This window comes from Haplochromis burtoni, unplaced genomic scaffold (genome assembly GCF_018398535.1).
Source record: "Haplochromis burtoni strain Fernald_Lab_line unplaced genomic scaffold, NCSU_Asbu1 Contig_161, whole genome shotgun sequence".
NCBI lineage: Eukaryota > Metazoa > Chordata > Actinopteri > Cichliformes > Cichlidae > Haplochromis > Haplochromis burtoni.
This window is the reverse complement of record NW_024582522.1, coordinates 644,944-655,539: the sequence shown is the minus strand read 5'-3', so window position 1 is coordinate 655,539 and position 10,596 is coordinate 644,944. Positions and strand designations below refer to the sequence as shown.

The following is a 10,596-nucleotide window of genomic DNA, read 5'->3' as shown; positions in this document are numbered from 1 at the left end:
CCCAATTATTTATCTTATGCCTCCCCTCAGTTCCTGTCTTTTTAATGTCTCGCTGCCTGAAAGCCCACTTTGGAAGCAAACCTGCTCCTAAACTTCCAGCAAACATGCCCGAGTGAGCTAACAGGATATTATGTCAAAAACAGAGTGATAGCAAACACCTGGCATTGCCGCACTGCCCCAAAGCCTTGGAGTCAATAGCTATGAGGGCTCTACGTAGTTATGCTCTTCATACAGACCACAATTTACTATCTTAGATTCTAAAAATCAATAATTCAGCTCGTGTTTAATGTATGTGAAGCCTGTGCAAATACCACTGCTCATTCAGTGGGAGGAACATATGAGGTTCGAGGTTTTTGCATCTTAAACTCACTAGCCATGAAAACCTCTAACTTGATACAAAAAATGAGGTGTTGTTCACGAATAGTTATCAGTAATTTGGGAATAACCCCTCCCCAAGTAAAACACAACAGTTTAACTCATCAATAACCTCGTTCAAGTGTAATAAAGAGAATTATAAGGTCAATGGCCTTTCAGAGGAACTGGGATTGTGAATCAGGCCACATTTTACATGAAACTGGAAAATTGACAATTACACTTATTTGTATTGTTAATATATATATTTTTTCATTTCTTGACACACTACCTCAAAATAGAAAACCTCCTCAAACTGTGGATTGTTGGTTTTTCTCTTCACCTTAGTCTTCTTGGCTTCTGACCTGAGCGGTAAAGAAAAGCAGATGGAGATAAATCATCCACGTCCATGTATATTCAAAGCTAAACGTGATAAAGTTGTACATGCTGACTTCTAAAATCACACTTAATTGTGTAAGATCTCACACCTTGAAGGACCTAGCAAGGACACGGCAGCGTAGGGGTCACATTGGCCGTTGACAATCGGAAGACCTTGGCACTCCAGTACTCTGCAGAAACAGACGAAGTGAACATCAGCGAATGAGCACACACACACACACACACACACACACACACACACACACACACACACACACCTGAAAGACATTAATATGTTGTTCATCCAACTATTACACATCATAGTCCTACAAGTTGTGTCACAATAACAGCTGTAAAAACCCAGATGTTCTTTACAATATACTAATACTAATTATTTTAAGTTCAGGTGTTCTAATCTCCAATCCTTAATAAAAGAGGAGTTGGCTCAACTGTTTCCTTCATTTAAAAATAGCAGCAAAAGAAAAAAAAGGTGAAGGATGAAGAGATCGCCAAATACCAATGGTAAAACAAAACCGTCTGAATATACTCCTGGAGGACTCTTAAAGCCCCATTACACTTTACATAATCAGTTAATGATATTACTCGTAATAGGGTCATGAGTACTGTCAAGATCATTGAGAGCTGACACCCAATCTCCCAGCCCTGCACACCCAGTAAGAGCCTCAGACCTCTAGTCAACCCGCCTATAGGATAAGAACAAAAAAGAAGCTATTATCAACACAGAAATAATTGCTATTGTGTACGTAGCATCCGACCACATATGCAAGTTTCTGTGGAGGTAAACAACCAGCAAACAACCTGCATGCAGAAAGTAGATGACTGTGCTTTTGTGATTATTTGGGTTTATTCTGGAGGTTCTCAGTATCTTAGTGCTAAAAAAAAAGACTCAATACAGCTCAAAATTCATTTAAGAATCAATTTTTTCTAGTTTGAAGACATTAAAGAAATTTACCTGAATACACCTGCATATACTTTTTGAGATAATTGGTGACATCTGAAGCCTTTGTGAGAATTTAAGGATGTTTTTCCTGCTGGTCAGGCTAAATACAGTTTAACCCATGATTAATGTCTTTAAATCACTCCTGTGCCTTTCCTGGAGAAAACGTCCATTCAGCTTTACCCACGGACTATTTAACAACAGACAATGTGTCACCACTTCCTGTCATTGTGCAAAGAAAAAGCGAGGCCAACACATCTCAGAAATGGGTGCTGACATCTTGGGCTGGTGATGTCATTTGAAACAAGAGTTTTCTGGGCATACACGTTCCCTGTAGACTTGTTTTGCTCTTAGCTTGGTTTGCACCAGCGCAAAGTGGCGACTTCAGGTCCACCTGTCAAGAATGTGTGGCTTTACCAGGTTGAAAAAAAATCCCTCAACATCTTAAAATAATACAAAACCAATTACATACATGAATAAAACTTTTTTTTTTAAAAATTCCAATCATTGCCATCATTCTGTGTGAACGTTTCATTTAGAAAAATTGTTTGAATGCCAGCAGCTGGCACACAGTGACCATCGAGGCATTCTGGGACAAATCCCCCACCGGGCTGTGCTGAGAAACACATGAAAAAAAAAAGATGTAAGAAAGTAATTCCCTCTGAGCTGTTTGGCAAGTGCCTGTGCCAGTTTTAAATCCAGCGCCATTCAGCAACTACAGTCACGACCCAAGCGTCACTTGTGAGAAGTTACAGGAAAATAAGATCACATTAAAACCATCAAAACTGTATCTTTAGGGAAATAGACAAAGATTTAGTTTAAAGGAGGAAACTAAACACAGGAAGGCTTTTGGTCCATAAGTGACACCCAAGAATTGTGATTTTTCTAAAAAATGTGACATTTATTTCACTTCTTTCATTATAAATAAACACACTGCATTTTAAAGTAGATAATATATAGATTGTTTACACTTTATAGTATAAAAATCTATTATCGCCACATTTTATTAAGTTATTGACATCTTGCATATTCTAATTTCTCCCCTATGGTATAATGTAAGTATATTTTTCATCTTATTTGTGTGACGTAGACAGTTTATGTGCTACAAAAAGCAAGCTGTTAAAAAGTTCCCTTTTAAAGCACAAAGAACTAAAAACTAACCGAACGCTGGCTGAGTACACTGAAAAAAAGGTCAGGACGAAGCGGTAAAATGATGTTTCAGAGTGATTCACTGTAATCTATGTCTACGTGTCACCGCTGTCCTCCTACCCCATGACATCATGCTGTAAGGAGATTAGCATCCAAACAGGACACCCAGCGGGACGAATCACTTCCTGTGTGTCACCACTTGTGATGCACCACTAGTCACAACACATGATGAACCACACGGCAAATCACAGAAGCGCTGCCCGCAATTGAATAGACACACATGCATGCACACAGATGCGCGTGCACACGCAGGTCCCCTAATAAGGAATAAGAAGTGGGCTGGGTTAAGCATCACTAATGCCAGAGCACTTCCTGGCCAGTAAGCTTGTTTATATAACCCTTGTTTGGCCTACAATCCTGGCCCCACGCTACCTCATCACTGCTGTGAGCTCTGGCATGCCAGACAGCGGTGGAGATCCGGACTTGTTTTTGGTTGTTTTAGTCCACATTACTCATATTAGGTTAATGTGCTTCACCACTGCACCCATGCTTCCTGTCAAAAACAATATCACTCAAATAAAAGAGAAACTAATTACATCACAGCCCAGACAAATAGAGTGGATGTGATTATGAGTCAGTGTCTCTGATGGCTACACCACTGCGATATATGAGAGCAGGGACGTTATAAGGCACTTGTTATCTCCTGATGTCCCCCATGGTTTTACACGACCAGCTCCAATCTGCCTGTCAGTGTCTCGAGTCATCAGTTTTCTCAGCATTTTGTTTACCTGTCTGTTTCCAAACAGGGCCCACAAGGAGCCTGCATGAACTCTGATACACTGCCTCAGGGGACTCTGAGTCAGTGATATTTGCGGTTGCAAGCTGAGAGAAAAAAGAAAGAGAAATGGGGAAAAAAATACTGAGGGTGGAAATTAGAAACAAGCGAGCACTACAAACCGCTACTGATCCCTAAAGGCTCGAGGCTACATGTAGCACTACATGTAGATATTACTGAGAGGTCAGTAATATCTACAAGGAAGAGGAATGTGCAAAATCTGCAACATGGGGATAGCTCTGATTTTTTGAGTGTGAACACGTAATAGATCTTAAAGGTGCACCCAGTCTATTTTTAGTATATTTAATAGAAAAGAAGAACACTGCACTTATAACTATATATTTATTAGTGTGTAATTACATGTTCAAACAGTTCAAACAGACTCATAAACTTAAAAATACCTAGGAGACTGGCACCAGTTTGAGGAAGTCGCTATGTTGCCCCGCCATCTTGAATACAGCAGTCAAGATCGACTAGAGACAAGCTAGAGACATAAGCAGTACGCTAAAGTTGGAACAATTTGTGAAGGCGAATTTTAATTCATATTTGCGCCTTTAGACTGAAGCCGTGAAGGATCATAGATATGTTTTATCACCTGAAAATGGGTCTTTTTAAAAATAAGTTTGTCCTACAGTGGCCACCGTAGCTAGGGTTATGCACTTGAATTAAGTGGGGTAAAAAACAGAATTCGGTTAACTGAATCTGCAATCTACTGACATCTAGTGGTGAGATTTTCCCCACTGTACCGTTAAGTCTAGCAATGGCCTCTGGGACTAAAAAGTGTCAAAAACTGCAGTTCCTCTAATCGCCACTTGAGGCTGAGTCCCACATTGAAATGTCAACTCTACATTAATATACTTGTATCTCAATACTTAATAGTATGTCTTAAGCATGTATTAAGATGCATTTTTATAGTCCGATATTAAAACACAAAAAAAAGATTTTATTGTCTCGGTGCAAATGTTCCCTACTCATAAATACAGTGGGAATTTATTCTTATAACTCTCAAGTCTAAATATTGTTATCTAGACAGCTGTTAAGTCTTAGAGTTAAGGGCATAGTCCATTTGACTGACAGGCAGCTTCCAGTTACTCCAGTCACGCTTGACCTCTCGGTTTGTGGTGTTGGTGCCTTTTGGAGCATTTATAATTAAATTACCTGACAAATGATATGGTTCGCTGTGTAGCTAATTATGACATGTTGTGAGGTTGGTTCTGGCTTGGCATTAATTAGCTGGTATCTGTTTCTGTGAAACCGACCTGCAGAGTGTACAGATACAGCTTACCAAACAAGCTTGTTTTTACTAGCTTATACGTCAACTCACCAACCTCTAGTTATTAAAAAAGTACACAAAATTAACATGCTGACACTGAGGCATTAAAATGCAGAGTTCAGAAACCAATGCATGATGTCATGGTGGCTATGTCTGTTTTTATATCCTACTTTCAGCTTTCAGCTCTCCCTTATTCACAAGGACTTGCCACTGTTACATTTTTACACACTATGTCCTTCCTGATACAACTCCCAAGGGATTTGTGTCCCCTAGAGTCAAACTCAAGGCTATGGAGCCACTCTGTCTGACTTCATATAAATTCAGACAAGATAAGAAGAGATCTTAACGCTGGGAATACTCTAAAGTAATAAGACTAAAAACTTTGAAGCCTTCTTCTTATTTTGTTTATACTTTTGCAGTAATTTTAATAAAACATAATACAGCCTGCAGCTTCTGCTTCTTTTTTTGGGTGATAGTGGTTTCTTAAAATAGTTTAAACACCACTTGAATTGAGGAATTCATTCAGTATAAATCAGCAGGCTACACACTTACTTCATAGTTGTAGTCCTAAACCCTCGGGGGGTGTGGAGTTCAATCAGAAACATATCTAACTTTGTGTTTGAGGTATTCTGCTGTAAAATGAGTACTAACGTCTGCCAGCATGTCATGTTTTTCCCTTTGAGAGATGGGAAGGGGGTTTAAATTGATGTAACCATCATCTGTGTTTTTGTGATTTATGGAAACTGAAACTAGCTATGTACTTGCTTTTAAAAAGAAGCCCCCTGTGTGTAGCATCAAACAAAAACTACACAAGACAACAACGTGCTTAAAATGTAACTCTTAGTAAAAAACCCACACGGGACTCAACTCTGAAGACGTGAATGAAGCTGGGTCTCCAGTTTACAACACTTTAACGGTAAATTAATAATGGCTAAGACTTTTTTGCTTAATGGACAAGGCTCTCCCCGTCTCTGCTGTACACGTGTCTTTCTAGAGAAATCTGACTAGATGACCTGCTGCTTTCCACTCTAAGCTCCTTACCCACGATGTGCACTGGGAACAGAGCCACGCTGGCTCGTCATCAGCCTGTACTGCTACACGCTACAAAGGCTGAAAAACCAACAAGCGCACACAGTCGTAAGCGTAATAATTCATCCATGAGCACAATTATCATTATTCATCGCTTAAGTTTACCAGTCACATGTGAATACAGTCACATTTTCAAACAACAAAGGGCCATGTACAAAAAAAAGTGTCTTTGTCACCGCCTGTTACAAAGAAAGATGGTATGGCAATGCGGGTAAAAAATGTACATTAAATACAAGCATTTTTTGCGTGTTTACGTGTTTGTGTGTATGAGTGGTCTCACCGTGTGGCCAGTTTATGGCTGATGACGCCACTGTCCGTGATGACTTCACTCAGACGAAGCTCCAGGTGCACTTTTCCCTGCATGACACAAAAACAGAGACACCTGTTATTAGCCCATTGTTTGTCCACTGAGAACACAGCATAAAATTCAGCCCTCTGCAGATTTTTACCCTGATGTGTGTACAGGAAATACAGTTGGTTTGTGTAACAAGACAAATTTCTGCTAAATCTGAAACTGAAACTGACATGCAATCTGGTGCAAACTTGGTGTTTCTTAATCTTATCTAAGGCGTGAAACAGTTTCTCAGAATAGGACCGATCCATGGAGAGGGAGTTTCATTCAACACACACAGAAATACGGAGTAATTTATCTCTAATAAATCCCCACACAAAACAAAAACACACAATCATGAACAAGTGGAATTCCTTCAGTAACAGAGACACTGTGAAAATAGCTGAGCCTGAACATCATGCTGAAGTTATTCTTCCTCTGAAGTGATTGGATTAATGACATGATGACAGTGCAGCGATGCAGCTGTCTAGAAAAACTCCATTAATTAACAGCATCAGTATGCAAACCTACAGGCGTTGGCTCTTTCTGCACGATTCAAGCTGAGAGAACAAACACACGCACACTTTACACACACATGTGCACACAGGCAAAACAATGTGTCCTCTATTGAAAAGAGAAGAGAGACACTCTATCTTCCTACTTCATCTGATCCATCACATTCACTTTTCTCTCTCTTGTCTCATTCTCTCACACATCCTTCCTCTCCCCGGCTCCTCGCATGAATGTCTCTCTGTTTCAGACCCCTGCTCTAGGGCTACACACACCCATCTGTCTGCAGATGTTACTGTTCACTGTTCACTGTGTCTCACACTCTGTGTGTGCATGTGTGTGGGTGAGTGGCACTGCTGAATAGTGAATAGTAGAGAATACTGCACATGTAATAAATAAGTATGGTGGACAAGTGCTATAAAACGAAATCTGTACATATCATAACAACAAGTTGAAGACCCTACAATATTAAAACGAAAGAAACCCCAACAATCACACAACCCCTCTGCGAGCAAGCACTTGGTAAATGTGGGAAGGAAAAACTCCCTTTTAACAGGAAGTAACCTCCAGCAGAACCAAGCTCAAAGAGAGTCATCTGCCGCGACTGGCTGTGAGCGAGGGAAAAGAGGACAAAGCAACTGACAGACACATCAGTGGTAACAGAGAGACTGCAAACAGTGCTACACTGAACATTAAAACGACCCTTTCACCCAGCGCTGTCCTTTAATCTTCCCGCAAACACTTCTTTTATCTTTGTCATACAAGATGAGTCAATGAAAACAAAAACCTGCAGTCCAAACATAAGCTCTCACATCTGTCAATCAGCTGACATTTAGCCATTAATTTCATTCATTCATGGCAAATAGAGAGCATAGAGTAATATTATAAAAGCTGCACGTTAACTCTTAGAGGTGAACAAATGTTTTTTATGTAGACACAGAGACGCAGGTGACTTTGACCCTCCAGTCTCAAATGTTTCAGGTGCACACACAGTCTGTTTGTTTGGGTTCTGCCCCAATTCAGACACAAACACACAGATGCACTACATCTATACATGGTGGAGGGAAGGTGTAATATTTAAAAGTTTTGATATGAGTACATTTAAAACACTTGTATTTCCGTACCAAAACAGTGCTGTTTAGTACCTTATCTTCAGGAATATGATTTTTAAGCAGGGCCCTTTTCCCTTAAACAAAACAGCTTATTAAAAGAGGATTTACTGTATGAATAAGTAAAGTGACACAAGTTCTTAACATTAGGTACCCTAATTGATATTAGATTAAGGACAGACCTAAGCTAGTGTTTGCCACTATAGCTCACAGGCAACCCATGTATCAAAAACTAGTGTCTGCTAATGTTGGCTAAAGGCAACTAATATTAGCTGAGGTGCCACTATAGCTCACCGGGTTGATCAGGTGACCCATGTACTGAAGGCTAATGTTTGAAAATGTCAGCTAATGTTAAAAAACTTCAGCTAGTGTTAGATAAAGTTAGCTAACATTAGCTGGGCTATCAACACATAAAATGAAGACTGGTAAGTAATGTAAATTCATGTTTGCTAAGTTTAGCTTGAGGTACTGTTAGCGAAAGTTAGCTAACATTAGCTGGGGTACCACTGTGGCGCACCTGGTTGAGAAGGTAACCTTAGCCTAGTATTCAGTATTGAAGGCTAATCAGAATTGATTCTGATTAGCAAGCACTAGCTAATGTCAGCTAGCCTATTCTTTCAGGTGCTCTGTTATTCACAGGGGCGGTCACCACAGCAGCAGGAACTACATATTTGATTTGTCAGATTTTTTACACCAGATCCCCTTCCTGATCTAACCCTACCAGAGATTTGTGTCTATACCTGGTCTCGAATTGGGGCTCTTTCATGTGCTGGGTTAAAATTTTAAGACTTTGAGACTTTAAGATTTTACCTGACAATGTGTTTGCCACCAAGTGTTTAGTTTATATTAAAAATCAAAAGGAATAAACTCACATCAAAACAACAGTGGCACCAAAAAATAAAAGGAGGGTGATAATGAAGCAATGTGGGCTTACAATAATCTAATACAATGTCTTTTTTCACACTATGTTTTTTTGTGAAAATTTTCAAAGAAGCTTATCAGTGTACGGGGAAAAAAGGGGAACATGACTGTGCAGCTGTGTGATGTGATTAATGCTGTGAACTGTTAAATTTGCATTAAGTGGAGAAATTAGAAATGCTATTATAAGACTGACCCAAATAAAGGGTTTCTCTTACCAGTGATGATTTATGGTTTAGGTTTGCTTTGAATGTTGACTGACATTAAAAGTATTTAATGCCAGCTTTCAATTTTAACTGTACACATTTTTAGGGGAGATATAAAAACCCTTTAAAGCTGTAGAAAAAAAAACAACTAGAGATTGTACAAAAAGAGAGGAAGAGATGAAAAGTGCACACTTAGTTTTGTTATAAAAGTATGTCTCCGTGTCTTTGTACTGACCTGCACCTCTGAGTCAGCGCTGACAGGTTGTAGCTGGAACCAGGTGTCTTTCCCGTGATATTTCTGCAGGTCCTCTTTCTTCACGGCAACCTTGCCTACGCACATGTTAGCACACAAAGATAAATGAGCTGAAAAACACAACTCACTTCATGCATCCCAAAAAGCCTGCGTACTTCAGTGTGACGTAGATCGTGAATGCTTGACAAACTCTTACACAAATACTTACAGGTCTGCTCATGTACTGTAAAACCACATGCCAATTGCTTTTTAATGCACACAGTCACCTGGCACAGAAATACAACAACGTGCATTTCGGTACCCTGGAAATGACTCCAGTCATTTCTTTTCTGAAATCAGTCAGAGCAGGGGTTTGCAACACCCACAGACATTAACACACATACCCACACACACATAAATTTTTCCATTTGTGTGTGTGGTGCTTGAGACCTCACAGACATTAACACACATACCCACACACACATAAATTTTTCCATTTGTGTGTGTGGTGCTTGAGACCTCACACACACCCACGCTGCACATCCAAACCCACCAGTACACACTGACACACCCAATGATAGAAACATCCGCCCACACAAACAAACACACACCTTTGACACGTATTTGTAGCCAAAACATTGTTCTGCGATAAAGCAGTCATACCCACTATACAGATACACATATACATATATGATGGTATGTGTATATATATATGCAGTTGTGGTCACAAGTTTACATACCATAATCGTGGGCATCAATGTTTCACGATAATTTGGGGGCTTTTAACGATTTGTTTGAACTGTAATGATCATGTTTGACTTTAGCTGGTAGTTTGTCTTTGCCAGCAATAAAGGATTTGTTTGACAGCACTCATTGGATTGATCAATACTGAGAACAATGGAAATGTCCAAGGAACTCAGTGAAGATCTAAGGAGAACTCAAGATTTACACAAGTTGGGAAGGTCTCTTGGAGTAATTTCCAAACAAGTGCAAATTCCAAGAACATCAGTTTAAAAACTGAATGTCAGTACAAGTTATTCTGATGTTTCAACTCAAAATCCAAACTGCCAACCTCAGATGAGAGGTTTTGGGCAGAAAAAAAATAACATTTTAAAAAGGAAATAATGCATCCTTAGCTGTTGCTGTAATTGATGGTGTTTGAAAAGGTGTCCCAACCCAGAACAGAGAGAAAAACATCAATGGAACATCAATGAGTCTGCACGTTGCCATGGAGACAGACACTGGTACCTATTGATG

General features: G+C 39.6%; 1 protein-coding gene across 4 annotated transcripts in view; it reads right to left on the bottom strand.

Annotated features, from left to right (window-relative positions):
• rasa3 (RAS p21 protein activator 3) overlaps positions 1–10,596 on the bottom strand; it is a 41,581-nt gene that overhangs the window by 13,902 nt on the left and 17,083 nt on the right. For all 4 annotated transcript variants that reach the window (XM_042225129.1, XM_005932683.3, XM_042225130.1 and 1 more), the window contains exons 4-7: positions 9,343–9,437; positions 6,314–6,390; positions 840–920; positions 644–716 (exon numbers count right to left, since the gene is read on the bottom strand). In XM_042225129.1, the coding sequence (XP_042081063.1) occupies positions 644–716; positions 840–920; positions 6,314–6,390; positions 9,343–9,437 (326 nt within the window). The remainder of the gene's footprint in view (positions 1–643; positions 717–839; positions 921–6,313; positions 6,391–9,342; positions 9,438–10,596) is intronic.